Source organism: Amblyraja radiata, chromosome 6 (genome assembly GCF_010909765.2).
Source record: "Amblyraja radiata isolate CabotCenter1 chromosome 6, sAmbRad1.1.pri, whole genome shotgun sequence".
Lineage (NCBI taxonomy): Eukaryota > Metazoa > Chordata > Chondrichthyes > Rajiformes > Rajidae > Amblyraja > Amblyraja radiata.
Genome location: NC_045961.1, coordinates 103,379,135 through 103,396,883, shown reverse-complemented (window position 1 = coordinate 103,396,883; position 17,749 = coordinate 103,379,135). Strand labels below are relative to the sequence as shown.

The 17,749-nt window shown below is 49.4% G+C and overlaps 1 protein-coding gene across 2 annotated transcripts in view; it reads right to left on the bottom strand.

Moving 5' to 3' along the window:
- Window positions 1-337: 337 nt before the first annotated feature.
- The window catches only part of sts (steroid sulfatase), a 71,982-nt gene continuing 54,570 nt past the window's right edge, over window positions 338-17,749 (bottom strand). For both annotated transcript variants that reach the window (XM_033023363.1, XM_033023364.1), the window contains exons 8-10: window positions 14,676-14,835; window positions 10,205-10,326; window positions 338-1,050 (exon numbers count right to left, since the gene is read on the bottom strand). In XM_033023363.1, the coding sequence (XP_032879254.1) occupies window positions 647-1,050; window positions 10,205-10,326; window positions 14,676-14,835 (686 nt within the window). In that variant the 3' untranslated portion in view covers window positions 338-646. The remainder of the gene's footprint in view (window positions 1,051-10,204; window positions 10,327-14,675; window positions 14,836-17,749) is intronic.

The following is a 17,749-nucleotide window of genomic DNA, read 5'->3' as shown; positions in this document are numbered from 1 at the left end:
GGGGACGGAGAGGGGGAGGGGGGGGACGGAGGGGGGGGGGCAGGGAAAGAGAAGGGGGGTGGAGAAAAAAGGTGAAACAGAAAGACGGAGCAGAGAGAAAGCGGGGGGACGAGAAAGAAAGGGGGGACAGAGTGAGAGGGGGGAATGGAGAGAAGGGGAAAACGGAGAGAAGGGGGTGCAGAGAGAAGGAGGGGTGAAGAGAAGGAGGGGAGGGGAAAGAAAGGGAGGATAGAAAGAAAGGGGGGAGCGAGGGGGGGCAGAGAGAGAGAGAGGGGGCGGCCAGAGAGAAGGGGGGGGGGGGCAGGGAGAAGAGGGTACTGAGAGAAAGCGGGGATGAAGGGAGAGGAAGGACGGGGAGAAAGGGGAAGGACGGAGAGAGATGCATGTAGAGAGAGATGAAGAGAGGGATGGAGGAAGGGGAGTCGGATGGTCAATGAAAGGAGGTGTGGAGGAAGAGGGGGAAGAAAGCGAGGGGGTCAGAGAAGGAGGAAGGAGAGAGGGGGAATGGAAAGTGGTGGAAAGAGAGGAGGGAATGGAAGAGGTGGCGGAGGAAGCGAGGGTGGACACAGCAGGCCGAGGCTCAACACCCGTGGGAAGCACGCAAACCGTGGCATGGATCACGGAGCAAGGTGGATCTGGATTGCAGTCAAGCTGGGGTTTGGGATGGGGAATACCCGTCCTGCGGGGTACTCTTGCCCCCTTCCTGGTGGTCACAGTGGCAGAGCTGCCAGGAGCTACCACAGCAGGGCTGGAGCCAGGGTTTCCACACCAGGTTACCCACGGACAGCTGATCGGGGACTGGCCCCAGGGTCCTCCGGTGGTCCTCCACCGCGGAGGAGATCACCTCCAAGATGCGCTGGTGGCGGGGTTCAGAGGCGGGGGTCAGCGGTCGGGTCTCCCCGGGGTCTCCCAGCAGGTCGTACAGGAGGGGTGGGCTGTGGTGGCTGACATAGCGTCCGTAGCAGAGACAAACATGCTTGTCAAAGCAACCCTGCGACCCTTCTGGGTAGAAGTTGGGGGTGAAGAAGTGGACCTTCCAAACTGCGGAGCCTGGGAGAGACAAAACGGGGCGGGTTATTCAATACGCCTTAAAATAACAGTTTCCGATTTCAGAGAGACACAGTGCGGAAACAGGCCCTTCGGCCCACTGAGTCCGCGCTTACCGTGATCACCCCGTATGTTAACACTATCCTGCACACTTGGGTCAAGCCAGAAACCCATTTATTTATTTATTCATTTAATTTTTCCACTTAAGTATTTATTGATTTTCCACAGAGATATATACAAAACAGTGCAACACCATCACCATAAATAAAACACAATAAGAAAACCAATAATCAAAATTAAAAAAATAAATAAATAGGGAAAAAAAGAAGTAAATAAATTTAAAAAATGGAATAAGACTTTGGTTAAACTTACCAAATTAAAATAAAATTACAATGATTAGTTATCTGGAGATATTTCAATATTTGCACAAACATACCATCTAGTTGTATATAACACAATCTTAGAAACATAGAAAATAGGTGCAGGAGGAGGCCATTCGGCCCTTCGAGCCAGCACCGCCATTCATTGTGATCAGGGCTGATCTTCCCATATCTAGGTCGGCATTTATAACCATATAACAATTACAGCACGGAAACAGGCCATCTCGGCCCTTCTAGTCCGTGCCGAACACTTATTCTCACCTAGTCCCATCTCAGATTCAGATTCAGATTCAGATTCAATTTTAATTGTCATTGTCAGTGTACAGTACAGAGACAACGAAATGCATTTAGCATCTCCCTGGAAGAGCGACATAGCAAATGATTTGAATAAATAATAATGTGATAATAAGTGTCCGGGGGGTGGGGGGGTGATTGGCAGTCACCGAGGTACGTTGTTGAGTAGAGTGACAGCCGCCGGGAAGAAGCTGTTCCTGGACCTGCTGGTCCGGCAACGGAGAGACCTGTAGCGCCTCCCGGATGGTAGGAGGGTAAACAGTCCATGGTTGGGGTGAGAGCAGTCCTTGGCGATGCTGAGCGCCCTCCGCAGACAACGCTTGCTTTGGACAGACTCAATGGAGGGGAGCGAGGAACCGGTGATGTGTTGGGCAATTTTCACCACCCTCTGCAATGCCTTCCGGTCGGAGACAGAGCAGTTGCCATACCATACTGTGATGCAGTTGGTAAGGATGCTCTCGATGGTGCAGCGGTAGAAGTTCACCAGGATCTGAGGAGACAGATGGACCTTCTTCAGTCTCCTCAGGAAGAAGAGACGCTGGTGAGCCTTCTTGATCAGAGTTGAGGTATTGTGGGTCCAAGAGAGGTCATCGGAGATGTTGACTCCCAGGAACCTGAAGCTAGAAAAACGTTCCACCTCCGTCCCGTTAATGTGGATGGGGGTGTGCGTGCCGCCCCTGGACTTCCTGAAGTCTACAATGAGCTCCTTGGTCTTCTTGGAGTTAAGGGCCAGGTATTGGAGCCAAGGGCCATCTACCTGCACTCAGACCATAACCCTCCATTCCTTTCCCGTCCATATACCTATCCAATTTATTTTTAAATGATAAAATCGAACCTGCCTCCACCACTTCCATTGGAAGCTCGCTGGTGTCATGGCTCAAATAAACGGTCCATTTTTCCCAAGATCTTCTCAAATGAATTCTCCCCGACTCAAGAAACACATCAGTTTCTCCAGAGTAAAGATATCTCACACAATTTCTAGCCACAGTTCCTGTTTTGGGGGTTATTTTCATTAAGCCACTGCCAATTTTACCGAAGCTACAAAGCTGTACGTCTTTGGAGTGTGGGAGGTAACCGGAGCACCCTGAGAAAACCTACACACAGAGGGAGAACGTACAAACTCCGTACAGGCAGCACCCACAGTCAGGATCGAGCCCGGGACTCTGGCGCTGTAAGGTGGTAGCTCTACCACTGCGCCACAGGGATGCCCCTTGGCTAGCTTACTTTCATATTTCATCTTTTCTGCCCGTCTTGGCTTTTTAATTACCTTCTGTAGTGTTTTACAAGATTCCAATCCTCCAGCTTGCGATTAATCTCTGTAATGTTATATGCCTTCTCTTTTAGTTTTATGCTGTCATTGACTTCCCTTGACAGCCGTGGTCACCTCATTCTCCCTTTAGAATCCGTCTTGCTCTTTGGAATGAAAAGATCCAGCATCTTGCGAATATCATTCCCAGACATTCCTGCCATTGTTGTTTCACCGTCATTCATGCTAGGGTCTCTTTAGTTTTAGAGATACAGTGCGGAAACATGCCCTTCGGCCCACCGGGTCCATGCCGACCAACCATCACCATTTAGTGCGGTGCCGATCCTGACTCCGGGTGCTTGTCTGTATGGAGTTTGTACGTTCTCCCCGTGACCGCGTGGGATTTCTCCGGGTGCTCCGGTTTCTTCCCACACTGCAAAGACGTGCAGGTATGTAGGCTAATGTGCTTCTGTAAATTGTTCCTCATGCCTAGGATAGAACTAGTGTGTGGGCGATTGCTGGTCAGTGCAGGCAGGTCAGCCTAAAGGCCTGTTTCAATGTTGTAACGTGCAAACTCCACACCCACACAGACAACGCCCGAGGTCAGGATCGAACCTGGGTCTCTGGCGCTGTGAGGCAGTGGTTCAACTCGCAGAGCCACCGTGTTGCCCTAAAGCATCAGACTTCTGTGACGGCTCATGGTGTTGCTGTGACAGTGGAGGATGAAGTTTCTCTAACGTCAAGTAACCCTCGCCTTCCCTCTCTCTCTCTCCATCCCACCCCCGGCCTAATTCTCTGAATAGTTCCACTCTCCTCCTAATTAAATGTCGCTGATAGTATGATCAGCCATGATCACATTGAATGGCGGTGCAGGCTCGAAGGGCCGAATGGTCTACTCCTGCATCTATTGTCTATTGTATGCCTCGTTGTCACCTTCCCCTCAGCTAACAATGTACCATTCTACATTGCCTTGATCATTGTACCCATTGATCAATGTTTTCACACCGTATCCTTCCATATCTCTATGTCTCCCTCTCCCCTGACTCACAGTCTGAAGAAGAGTCTCGACCCGAAACGTCACCCATTCCTTCTCTCCAGAGATGCTGCAGGTGCTGCTGAGCCACTCCAGCATTTTGTGTCGTATCTTCGGTGTAAACCAGCATCTGCAGTTCCTTCCTACACACTAAGTTCCTTCTGTGTTTCACCCATTCTGATTACATAACCCTAACCCTTAGAGGGTGGCATGGTGGCGCAGCGGTAGAGTTGCTGCCTTAGAGCGCCACAAACCCGGATTTGATCCTGACTACGGGTGCTGTCCGTACGGAGTTTGTACGTTCTCCTCGTGACCTGAGTGGGTTTTCTCCGAGAGCTTCAGTTTCCTCCCACACGCAAAGGTTTGCAGGTTAATTGGCTTGGCATCAATGTCCCTAGTGTGTATACGATAGTGCTAATGTGTGGGGATCGCTGGTTGGTGTGGACCCGGTGGGCCGAAGGGCCTGTTTCCACGCTGTATCTCTGAACTAAACCAAACATTAGCACGTGTCAGCACCTGAGAGTGGCAGTCATGGCTGGCCAACACATCCACGTCATGTACTCCTTTAATATGCAAAAGTAATTACAGGAGGATAATATTTCATACACCTGACAGATTTACGGTACGGCAGCTGTGTGATTGGTGACTGCGCCAACAACCCTCTCAAATAGCATTTCTGTGTAATATATCTATAACTTTCCAAATTGATAGACCATATTTCCATATTTTCTGTGTCACCCTGGACCACATTACACATTTTAATAATAAAGTCAAGTGACGTAAGCTTGTCACTCAGGAGATACTGCAGGAAGGAACTGCAGATGCTGGTTTACACCCAAGATAGACACAAAGTGCCTCGGTGGGACAAGAACCAGGGGCCACAGTTTAAGAATAAGGGGTAAGCCATTTAGAACGGAGATGAGGAAAAACATTTTCACCCCGGGAGTTGTGAATCTGTGGAATTCTCTGCCTCAGAAGGCAGTGGAGGCCAATTCTCTGGATGCTTTCAAGAGAGAGTTAGATAGAGCTCTTAAACACAATAAAGAGCAGCCGGAAGCCAGAGGATTGGAAAACTTTCATAGGACAACAGAAGGAAACAAAACGGGCAATACGGGCTGAAAAGGTGAAGTACGAGGGGAAGCTGGCCAGGAATGTAAAAAAACGACAGTAAAAGCTTCTTTAGATATGTTAAGGGAAAAAGAGTAGCAAAGTCAAATGTGGGTCCCTTGAAGGCAGACACGGGTGAAATTATTATGGGCTACAAGGAAATGGAAGAAGAGTTGAATAGGTACTTCGGATCTGTCTTCACTAAGGAAGACACAAACAATCTCCCAGATGTACTGGAGGACAAAGGATCTAAGGGGGTAGAGGAACTGAAATAATTTTTTATTAGGCGAGAAATAGTATTGGGTAGGCTAATGGGACTGAAGGATGATAAATCCCCTGAACCTGATGGTCTGCATCCCAGGGTCCTCAGGGAGGTGGCTCTAGAAATAGTGGACGCATTGTTGATCATTTTCCAATGTTCTATAGATTCAGGATCAGTTCCTGTGGATTCGAGGATAGCTAATGTTATACCACTTTTCAAGAAAGGAGCGAGAGAGAAAACAGGGAATTACAGACCAGTTAGCCTGACTTCGGTGGTGGGAAAGATGCTGGACTCAATTATTAAAGAGGTAATAATGGGGCATTTGGATAGCAGTAAAGGGATTAGTCCAGTCAGCATGGATCTATGAAAGGAAAATCATGCTTGACTAATCTTCTGGAATTTTTTGAGGATGTGACAAGCAAAATGGTTGAAGGGGAGCCAGTGGATGTAGTGTATCTAGACTTTCAGAAAGCCTTTGATAAGGTCCCGCACGGGAGACTGGTGACTAAAATTAGAACACATGGTATTGGGGGTAGGGTGTTGACGTGGATAGAAAATTAGTTGGCAGACCGGAAGCAAATAATAGGAGTGAACGGGTCCTTTTCAGAATGGCAGGCAGTGGCGAGTGGAGTGCCGCAAGGCTCGGTGTTGGGGCCGTAATTGTTTACCATATATATTAATGATTTGAAAGAGGGAATTAGGAGTAACACTAGGGGGCAGATTATTATCTCAATGCGGTTAGGTAAGGGGGTGGTACAGCGAGACCTGGGTGTCCTTGTACACTGGTCACTGAAAGTTGGCGTGCAGGTACAGCAGGCAGTGAAGAAAGCTAATGGAATGTTGGCCTTCATAACAAGAGGATTTCAGTATAGTAGAGACGTTCTTCTGCAGTTGTATAGGGCTCTGGTGAGACCACATCTGGAGTATTGTGTACAGTTTTGGTCTCCTAATTTGAGGAAGGACATCCTTGTGATTGAGACAGTGCAGCGTAGGTTCACGAGATTGATCCCTGGGATGGCGGGACTGTCATATGAGGAAAGATTGAAAAGACTAGGCTTGTATTCACTGGAATTTAGGATGAGGGGTTATCTTATAGAAACATAAAATTATAAAGGGATTGGAAAAGCTAGATGCAGGAAAAATGTTCCCGATGTTGGGCGAGTCCAGAACCAGGGGCCACATTCTTAGAATAAAGGGGAGGCCATTTACGACTGAGGTGAGAAAAAACTTTTTCACCCAGAGAGTTGTGAATTTGTGGAATTCCCTGCCACAGAGGGCAGTGGAGGCTAAATCGCTGGATGGATTTAAGAGAGAGTTAGATAAAGCTCTCAGGGATAGTGGAATCAAGGGATATGGGGAGAAGGCAGGCACGGGTTATTGATTGGGGACGATCAGCCATGATCACAATGAATGGCGGTGCTGGCTCGAAGGGCCGAATGGCCTCCTCCTGCACCTATTTTTTATGTTTCTATAGCAGAGTCAGGGGAAATGGGTAGAAGGCAGGAACGGGGTATTGATTGGGGATGATCAGCCATGATCACATTGAATGGCGGTGCTGGCTCGTAAGGCCGTATGGCCTACTCCTGCACCTATTGTCTCCTGGCAGCGTCTCTGGATAGGAATGGGTGACGTTTTGGGTCGAGACCCTTCTTCATCCCTCTCCCCTTACTCTCAGTCTGAAGACGGTTCTCGACCCGAAAGGTCACCGGTTCCTTTTCCCCAGAGATCTGATGTGCCTGAGCCTGCTGAGATATTCTAGCAGTTCGTGTTTATCTTGAGATCCTGTTGAGCATGGACTGGACATTGTATGGCTGGGAATATCCTTTCAGCGTCTGTTCCTGAAGAAGGGTCTTGACCCGAAACATCACCCATTCCTTCATACTTGAGATGCTGCCCGTCCCGCTGAGTTACTCCGGCTTTTTGTGCCCTCCTCTGTAAATAGTGATCTAACCAGGCTGGTTGGTGGAGAGTTTATCGTCAAGTGTACCGAGGTGGCGAGAAGCTTTTTTTGTTGCGTGCTATCCAGTCAGCGTAAACTCGATCCATGATTACTAAGCCATCCACAGTATACAGATACACTGTAGTGATAGAGCTACTACCTTACAGTGCCAAAGACACGGGTTCAATCCTGACTACCGGTGCTGTATGTACAGAGTTTGTACGTTCTCCTCGTGACCTGCGTGGGTTTTAGTTTAGAGATACAGCGCGGAAACAGGCCCTTCGGCCCACCAGGTCCGCACCGACCAGCGATTCCCGCACTTTAACGCTATCCTACACCCACTAGGGGCAATTTTTACATTTATACCAAGCCAATTAAGCTGCAAACCTGTACGTCTTTGGAGTGTGTGAGGAAACTGTAGATCTCGGAGAAAACCCACACAGGTCACGGGGAGAACGTGCAAACTCCGTACAGACAGCACCCGTAACCGAGATCTTTGGTTTCCTCCCACATTCAAAAGACGTACAGGTTTGTAGGTTAATTGGCTTGGTATAAATGTGAAAAAATAGTCCCTAGTGTGTGATCATTCTATCACCAACTAGAGAGCGGTCCTGAGGTAATCGTACTTTGCTGGACTTTATCTTGCACCAAATGACATAGCCTTTATCCTCTATCTGTACACTGTCGATGGTTTAGTTTAGTTTGGTTTGGAGATTCAGCGTGGAAACAGGCCTTTCTCTGTACCCTCATCTCCCATCCCCGAGTCCCTCATTTCCCTGTTATCCCCCTTCTTTCCCATCCCCTGCTGTCCCCTATCATCCATATCTCTTCCGTGCAGCTTTATATTTCACTCCTACTCTTCTCCCCTCATCTGACACCATTTTGTCTCCTTTTCACCTGTAGCTTTTGTCATTTACTCCACCCATCTGCCGATCCAAACCCACTCATCTGTATCCACCTATCACTCGTGAAGTGTTCAAAAAAGGACTGCAGATGTTGGATAAATCAAAGGTAGACAAAAATGCTGGAGAAACTCAGCGGGTGAGGCAGCATCTATGGAGCAAAGGAATAGGTGGCGTTTCGGGTCGAGACCTTCAGACTGATGTGGAGGGGGGGGGGGGGGGGGAGAAGAAAGGAAGAGGCGGAGACAGTGGGCTGTGGGAGAGCTGGGAAGGGGAGGGGAAGGATGGGAAAAGGACTGCCTGAAATTGGAGAAGTCAATGTTCATACCGCTGGGGTGTAAACTGCCCAAGCAAAATACGAGGTGCTGCTCCTCCAATTTGCGGTGGGACTCACTCTGACCATGGAGGAGGCCCAGGACAGAAAAGTCGGATTGGGAATGGGAGGGGTAGTTGAAGTGCTGAGCCACTGGGAGATCAGGTTGGTTAGTGTGAACCGAGCGGAGGTGTTGGGCGAAGCGATCGCCAAACCTGCGCTTGGTCTCAACGATGTAGAGCAGCTGACACCTAGAGCAGCGGATGCAATAGATGAGGCTGGAGGAGGTGCAGGTGAACCTCTGCCTGACAAAAATGCTGGACAAAAAAAAAATAACTCGTGTCGGAAGGATCTGCAGATGCTGGTCCCATATACTGGTGAAACCAAGCGTAGAATGGGCGATCATTTCGCTGAACATCTACACTCAGTCCGCCTTGGCCTACGCCATCTTCCCATTGCCAAACATCTTCCCTTCCCTATTCTGTCCTGGGCCTCCTCCACTGTCAGAGAGAGAGAGAACATGCAAATTGGAGGAACTGCACCTTGTATTTCGTTTGGTCAGATTACAACAGCGGTATGAAAATTGATTTCTCTGATTTCAAGTAACCCTTGAACTCCATCCTTCCCCCACCCTAGTTCTCCGACTAGTTTCACTGTCCTTCTGATTAATTTTACTGGTTGCATGCCTCCTTGTCACCTTCCCCTCAGCTCACAATAAACCATTCTACATTTCCTTATCTTAGAAACATAGAAATTAGGTGCAGGAGTAGACCATTCGGCCCTTCGAGCCTGCACCGCCATTCAATATGATCATGGCTGATCATCCAACTCAGTATCCCGTACCTGCCTTCTCTCCATACCCTCTGATCCCCTTAGCCACAAGGGCCACATCTAACTCCCTCTTAAATATAGCCAATGAACTGGCCTCGACTACCCTCTGTGGCAGAGAGTTCCAGGGATTCACCACTCTCTGTGTGAAAAAAGTTTTTCTCATCTCGGTTTTAAAGGATTTCCCTCTTATCCTTAAGCTGTGACCCCTTGTCCTGGACTTCCCCAACATCGGGAACAATCTTCCTCTGCTTTGATCAGTCGTTTTCACACCCTGCCCATCATATCTCTTAGACTCCCTCTCTCCCAATTCCCAGTTTGAAGAAGGGTCTCGACCCGAAGCGTCACCCATTCCTTCTCTCCAGAGATGCTGCCTGTCCCGCTGAGTTACTCCAGCATTTTTCCGTGAGTAGTAGCCCTATTCAATAACCAAAAATCTGTAGCCTCCTTTTGCTCTGGTATTTTATTTAATTCACATGTTTAATCGATAATGTTTTATTATTGTTTAGTGTTTCATGTATATTTCTTAACTGTTACTGTATGTCATGTTGTCACTTGTGGGAGGAGCACCAAGGCAAATTCCTTGTATGTGAATACTTGGCCAATAAACTTATTCATTCATTCATTTTATATCTCCAGAGATATGAACGTTGATTTCTATATTTCAAGTAACCCTTGCATTCCCCCCCCCCCAACTTCTCACCCTACTCTTAACTCTTACCCCGCTGTGTTCCTCCAGCACTTTGTGTTTTGTTCAGGATTGCGGCAGCTGCAGTTCCTTTGTCTCCAATGCATAAACCGAGCCCGCGCCAATACAAACACACCTGGGACCAATACAATGGAAAGAACTTACTATTCCTCGGATGCCAGCGAACAGCACTTAAGTATCCGTTACAATAATGGAAGAGAAACTCGTGTTCCGACCACAGTGCTTCATCTCGGAGCAAAGGCATCAAGTCCCGACCGTCGATTATCCTGGGGGAGGGAAAAGTCAAGGCAGATTTCAGTTTTCTGTCACTAAAGCAGAGCAGTTGGCCAACCACAGACCACTGTCTTTTTCACACCTTACCCTTCCATATCTCTCGACCTCTCTCCCATGACTCTTCGGCTGAAGTAGGGTCTCGACACAAAACATCACTCATTCCTTCTCTCCAGAGATGCTGCCTGTTCCCGCTGAGTTACTCCAGCATTTTGTGTCTCTCCATTCGGACTATCGATGTGAGAGTCCCTGGGGATGATGAAGGGCCATTGGAGAGGGATGATTATGTCAGGAGAGAGTTGTCTCTGGAGAGAGCCAGAGCTCTGTACAGGGCTGCTTGAGCCGATCTGAAAAGTGGAATTAAAAAAGCCAAGGTGGACCATAAGAGGAGCATAGAGTCCCACCTGTCCAGCAATAATACACGGGAGGTATGGCGGGGCATACAAGACATCACAAACTACAGAGGCTATGCCACAACGACAGAAGACCTGAGTGCGCCGCTGGCAGAGAAGCTAAATTGCTTCTTCTCCCGCTTTGAAACACCACAACAGCAGCACTCATCTGCTACAGCCCTGCTCCCACCCTCACCTGGCTCCTGTACTACTCCACTCACTGTAAGGGAGCACGATGTCAGACGGGTGCTCCTGGCAGTAAACCCCAAGAAGGCTGCCGGCCCAGATGGAGTACCTGGTAAGGTGCTCAAAGCGTGTGCCCACCAGCTCACCGTCATCTTCACCAGAATCTTCAACCTCTCCCTGGACCAGGCAGTTATCCCGTCCTGCCTAAAATCAGCCACAATCGTCCCAGTGCCGAAGGAGTCTCCCATCACCAGCCTAAATGATTACCGTCCCGTGGCCCTCACTCCGGTAATCACGAAGTGCTTCGAGAGATTGGTCCTCCAGCACATCAAGGACTATCTCCCTCCAGACTTCGACCCCCACCAATTCGCCTATCGCCCAAACAGATCCACAGAAGACGCCATCACCGTAGCTCTCCACTCTGTGCTGAGCCACCTGGAGCTGGGGCAGAGCTACGTCCGGATGCTCTTTGTGGATTACAGCTCAGCTTTCAATACTATCATTCCGGACATTCTCATCGACAAACTGGTCACTCTCGGCCTCCCCACTCTCACATGTGCCTGGATAAAGGACTTCCTCACCAACCGGCCCCAGACTGTGAGACTCGGCCCCCACCTCTCCTCCACTCGCAGGTTGAGTACCGGCTCCCCACAGGGCTGTGTGCTAAGCCCCCTCCTATACTGTCTCTACACCCACGACTGTAGTCCGGCCCACAACAACAACCGCATCGTCAAGTTTACTGACGACACTACAGTAGTTGGACTCATCTCAAGGGGAGTCGAGGCAGCCTACAGAGAGGAAGTCCTGAAGTTGACAGCCTGGTGCTCAGAAAACAACCTGGCTCTGAACACCAAGAAAACAAAAGAGCTCATTGTTGACTTCAGGAGGCACAGCACCGACTTAGCCCCCCTATACATCAACGGCGAGTGTGTGGAGAGGGTCTACATCTTCCGGTTTCTCGGCGTCCTCATCTCCGCTGACATCTCCTGGACAGACAACATCACAGCGGTCATCAAGAAGGCTCAGTAGCGGCTGCACTTCCTGAGGGTTCTCAGGAAGCACAACCTGGACTCCAACCTGCTGCTGACCTTCTACCGCTCGTCCATCGAGAGCCTGCTGACATACTGCATTACAGCATGGTACGGCAGCTGCACCATGGCAGACAGGGAGAGGCTTCAGAGGGTAGTTAGGGCAGCACAGAAGATCATTGGCTGCCCTCTCCCCTCCCTGATGGACATTTACACCTCCCGCTGCCTCAGCAGGGCGAAGAACATCATCAAGGACAGGTCCCATCCTGCATTTGGCCTGTTCGACCTGCTGCCCTCAGGGAGGCGCTATAGGTGCATCAGAACAAGGACAGACTCAAGAACAGTTGCTTTCCAAAAGCCATAACCTCTCTGAACTCACACATGTACTGACTTCACAGCCTAACCCCCGGACTTCCATCTATCCACCTACTGTAATTTGTACTGTAACTGTAACTTTAATTTTTTTTTTAAATATGTGCAATAACCCATACTGCATATAGGAATCCTATTTATTCACTCTATTCATCCATTGTCGTTTTATAGATATGTATATAGCGCCGCAGAACTGTGCACCTTATCCCCCCCCCTTTGTTTTTTTGCACTAATTACATGTCTGCACTGAGTAGGAGCTGCTTTTAATTCAGATTCAGATTCAGATTCAGAAAACTTTATTGTCTGTCGTAACAGAAAATCTTCTTTGACGTGGCTCAACATACAGACAGGACAATAATCTCATTGTACATGCGTATAGTGACAATAAAATGGCATTCTAATTCTAATTCTAAAAGCTGGGAGGAGGGGTGGAGCAAAGGGAAGATAGGTGAACATAGGCCTGGGAAGGAACTGCAGATGCTGGTTTACCCTGAAGAAAGACACAAATTGCTGGAGTAACTCAGCGGGTCAGGCAGTATCTCTGGAGAAAAGGAATAGGTGACGTTTCGGGTTGAGGGTCTGAAGAAGGGTTCCGACCCTAAACGTCACCTATTCCTTTTCTCCGAAGACGCCGCCTGACATGCTGAGTTACTCAAGCATTTTGAGTCTAGCTTAGGAGAACATAGAACAGCACAGCACAGGAACAGGCCTACACTTTCAAACTATGCTCATGCCAAACACGTTGCCATGATGAATTAAACACAGCTCAGAATTTACATAAAATGTCATTCATGATACTCTTTTTTTAATGAGGATGTGGCTTGGACTTGGTTGCCTGAGCTATAGGGAGAGGATGGAAAGGCTAGGATACCCTGATTAGTTCTGACCTCTTAGAGTCATAGAGTTATACAGCGTGGAAATACATCCTTCGGCACAACTTGCCCACACAGGCCGACATGTTCTATCTACACTAGTCCCACCTGCCCGCATTGGTCCATATCTCTCCAAACCGCCTCCTATCCATGTATCTGACTGTTTCTTAAATGTTGAGATAGTCCTAGCCGCAACTACCTCCTCTGGCATCTTGTTCCATACACCCACCACCCTTTGGCTCCTCCAGTTCACTTCTACCACCCCCCCCCCCCCCCCCCCCCACCCACCACCTCGACTCTCAGTCTGAAGATGGGTCCCGACCCGAAAGTCAGCCATGATCACATTGAATGGTGGTGCTGGCTCGAAGGGCCGAATGGCCTACTCCTGCACCTATTGTCTATTGTTACCCATTCCTTCTCTCCAGTGATGCTAGATACAAAAAGCTGGAGTAACTCAGCGGATCAGGCAGCATCTGTGGAGAGAAGGAATGGGTGACGTTTCGGGTCGAGACCCTTCTACAGACTAGTTAGGGATAAGGGAAACGAGAGATCTAGACGGTGATGCATAGATATAAAGAACAATGAATGAAAGATATGCACAACAAGTAACGATGATGGAAACAGGCCATTGTTAGCTGTTTGTTGGGTGAGAACTAGAAGCTGGTGCGACTTGTGTGGGGGAGGGATAGAGAGAGAGAGGGAATGCCGGGACTACCTGAAGTGAGAGAAATCAATATTCATACCACTAAGCTGCCCAAGTGAAATATGAGATGCTGTTCCTCCAATTTGCGTTTAGCCTCACTCTGACAATGGAGGAGACCGAGAGCAGAAAGGTCTGTGTAGGAATGGGAAGGAGAGTTAAAGTGTCCAGCATCCGTGAGATCAGGTTGGTTCACGCGGGCTGAACGAAGGTGTTTCACGAAACGATCGCCCAGTCTACGTTTGGTCTCATTGAGTCTCGCCGATGTATAAGAGTCCACATCTTGAACAACGGATACAGTAGATGAGGTTGGAGGATGTGCAAGTGAGCCTCTGCCTAGCCTGAAAAGACTGACGGCGCCCCTGTACAGAGTCGAGGGAGAAGGTATAGCGACAGGTGTTGCATCTCCTGCGGTTGCAGGGGAAGGTACCTGGGGAGGGGATGGTTTGGGTTGGAAGGGATGATTTAACCAGGGAGTTGCGGAGGGAACGGTTTCTGCGGTAGGCAGATAGGGGTGGAGATGGGAAGATGTGGCTAGTGGTGGGATCCCGTTGGAGGTGGCGGAAATTTCGGAGGATTGTGTGTTGTCCTGTCATGCAGCCATGTCCAGCTGAGTTACTCCAGCTTTTTGTGTCTATCTTCGGTTTAAATCAGTATCTGCTGTTCCTTCCACCTATTCCTTTTCTCTCGAGATGCTGCCTGCCCCGCTGAGTTACGCCTGCACTTTGTGTCTATCCTTGGTTAAAATGCAATGTTGGCAACCTTACACTTGCCTCTGGAAGCCCAGCCGCTTACCGGTCGCTTGGCATTGTGGCTCCGGCCAGCTTGGCGATCGTTGGGAAGAGGTCCATGTTACTGGTCGGCCCGTGGATTTCCTTGCCCGCTGCCAGAACTCCAGGCCATCGGAGGAGACCTGGAACCCGGATACCACCTTCCCAGTTTGTGCCTTTTCCTCCTTGAAACAAAAACAGGGAATGCCAGGCCCGTTACAGGAAGGATGTACGGGGTGATTAGTACGGTGATTAGCAGTTTAATTTGATTAGTACGGGTGTCAGGGGCTATGGGGAGAAGGCAGGAGAATGGGGTTAGGAGGGAGAGAGAGACCAGCCATGATTGAATGGCGGAGTAGACGTGATGGGTCGAATGGCCTGATTCTGCTCCTATTACTTGTGAACATGATGTGGAGGCTTTGGAGAGGGTGCAGGAGAGGTTTACCAGAATGCTACGTGGGTAAGAGGGTATTAACTATGTGGGTGGGAAGCACCATTCAAGTCCCCTTTGAAATTCCTAGACAGGATCTTGGAGAAGTGTCCTTCCTTCTGACCCAGGTGGAGGTTATTTGGCCCATCTAGTCCATGCTGGATTTTGGAAGAGAAATGCTCTTATTTCTGACCCAGGTCGGGGGGAGTTCCCCCCGCCACAAGTACTATTTAATCCCGTGCTACCCGCTCCATGGTTGGATAGTCGGCGACTAAACCGTCTCCCCCACCTGGTTTGCCAAGCGAGGAGGGGGCTGTGGACCCCCAGCAGGACCAAAACAAGACCTGTCAAAGGGCGGATGAGCTCCTAGCGAGCCAACGGCCATCCACACTACAGTCGAAGTTGCGATCACACAGCATTGTAAGGCACCGTGCCCTTTGATGTTGTCAACGATGATGATGATGATTGTCCATGCTGGCTCTTGGAAAACAAATATCCTTCCTTCTGACCTAGATAGCCCATCTAGCCCATGCTGGGTCCCCGCATATTCTCATTCATCCCACCCAATCCTCCCTGTAAAGGCCCTGTCCCAGGATGCGAGTTTACCCAAGAGCTCTCCCAAGTTTGAAAAAAAAAATCAAACTCGTGGTACTTCATCACGATTATTTTTTTTACTCTTGGAAATTTTTCAGTGTTGAAATAACTTCACGAGTTTCACGAGCTTACCGCGTTTCCAGAGCACCTGCCGTTAGCATTACGAGCCGCTATGAGACATCCGCGAGCTCCAAAGTACCCGCTACGTACTTACCACGAGTTTGATTTTTTTTAAACTCGGGAGAGCTCTTGGGTAAACTCGCATCGTGGGACAGGGCCCTTAACTAATCTTCTCCCACATACCTTCCCTCCCCCCATCTTTATTCCCCTGCCACCAATGCTCACCATGGATAATGGCTCACAACTAACTACCTGCACCTCTTTGGGGCATGAGAGGAAAGGTCAGGACTAAACCTGCGGTCGCTGGGAGAACGTGCAATCTCCACACAGACAGTGCAGGAAGTTAAGGGACAAGAGCCAAGAGTGTCATTGCCATATGCACCAAACACGTAACAAGGAAATTCATACTTGCATAACAGGTCTGTCGACACAGTACCCAATAGATTACATAATGAAACAAAAACAAAAAAATCAATTAAAAAATCACAATATTCATGCAAAACAAAACAACATCCCAAAGTCTGCATGTTCAAAGTCTAGTTGGTGTTTATAGGGTTCAGGAGACTTATAGGGTTCAGGAGACTTCCGGAAGTGGCGGCGCTGTTGAACAGCTGCGGCTCGCCTGCAGTCCGTCTGGTTTTACTTTTTTTGTTGTTTTTTTTTGTCTTGTTTTAGTTACATTTTAGTTTATTAGGTTGTGTTATGTGTGGGGGGGGGGGGTGAAACATGTTTTTCTGACTTCCTTCGGGGGAATGCGACTCTTTTTGTCGTATACCCCTTCTCTGCCTCCGTCTGCGCTGATGCCTAATGGCTGAGCTGGCGGCCTCCAACTGCGACCGACCTCGAGGCTCCGGAAGCAGAGCCAGCCAGGACTTACCAACGCCAGGCTGGCCGAATTCGGAGCTGTGGCTGCGTTCCGGCATCAGCGGCACGACTCGGGGCTGAGGCGGTGCTCCGGTGGCTGAGGCACGACTCGGGGCTGAGGCGGTGCTCCGGTGGCTGAGGCGGTGCTCCGGTGGCTGAGGCGGCGTTCCGGCGGCGGCGACCTGAATCCAGGGCTCGGCCGCGGGCCAGTGGACGACATTGTCGGGAGCTCGCAGGTCACAGGTTGGTGACCTGTTTTTACGGAGCTCCCACAACAACAGCTGCGTCCGCTGGACTGGAGGGCGGCATCTTCGGCAGCTTCGACCACCCCGGGCCTCGGAGCTGAACCGGCCCGTTCGCGGAGCTCGGTTGAGCCGCGGGACTTACTTACCATCACCCGGTGGGGTAACAACATCGGAGGCCTGGATCGCCTCAGCGCAGAGGGAGAATAAGGAGGGAAGAGACAGTGACTTTAAGACTTTTGCCTCCATCACAGTGAGGAGGTGCCTGGTGAACTCACTGTGGTGGATGTTAATTTGTGTTTATTGTGTGTTTTGTTGTTTATTATTATATGTATGACTGCAGGCAACGAAATTTCGTTCAGACCGAAAGGTCTGAATGACAAATAAAGGAATCTAATCTCTAATCTAAGATAGCTGTTGGGAAGAAGCTCTTCTTCAATCTGGAGGGAAAGGCTTTCAGGCTCCTGTACATTCTTCCCGATGGCAGGGGTGAAATGAGAGCGTGGCCAGGATGGTATGTGGGTCTCTGGTGATGCTGGCTGCCATTTTGGGGCAGCGACTCCTGTAGATCCCTTCGATGGTGGGGAGGTCAGAACCCGTGATGGACCGGGCAGTGGTTTTCACCACTTTTTTCATCTCCTTCGTTCCCGGGCGTTCAGTTGTTGAACAAGGCCGTGATACAACCAGTCAATACACTCTCTACCATATACCTGTACAAATTCATGAGAGTACTCGTTGACATATCGAATCTCCTCAATCAATGTAAAGGCGTTGATGGGCTTTCTCTATGATTGCATCAATGTGCACAGTCCACGACAGATCGTCAGAACTGTGTATGCCCAGGAACTT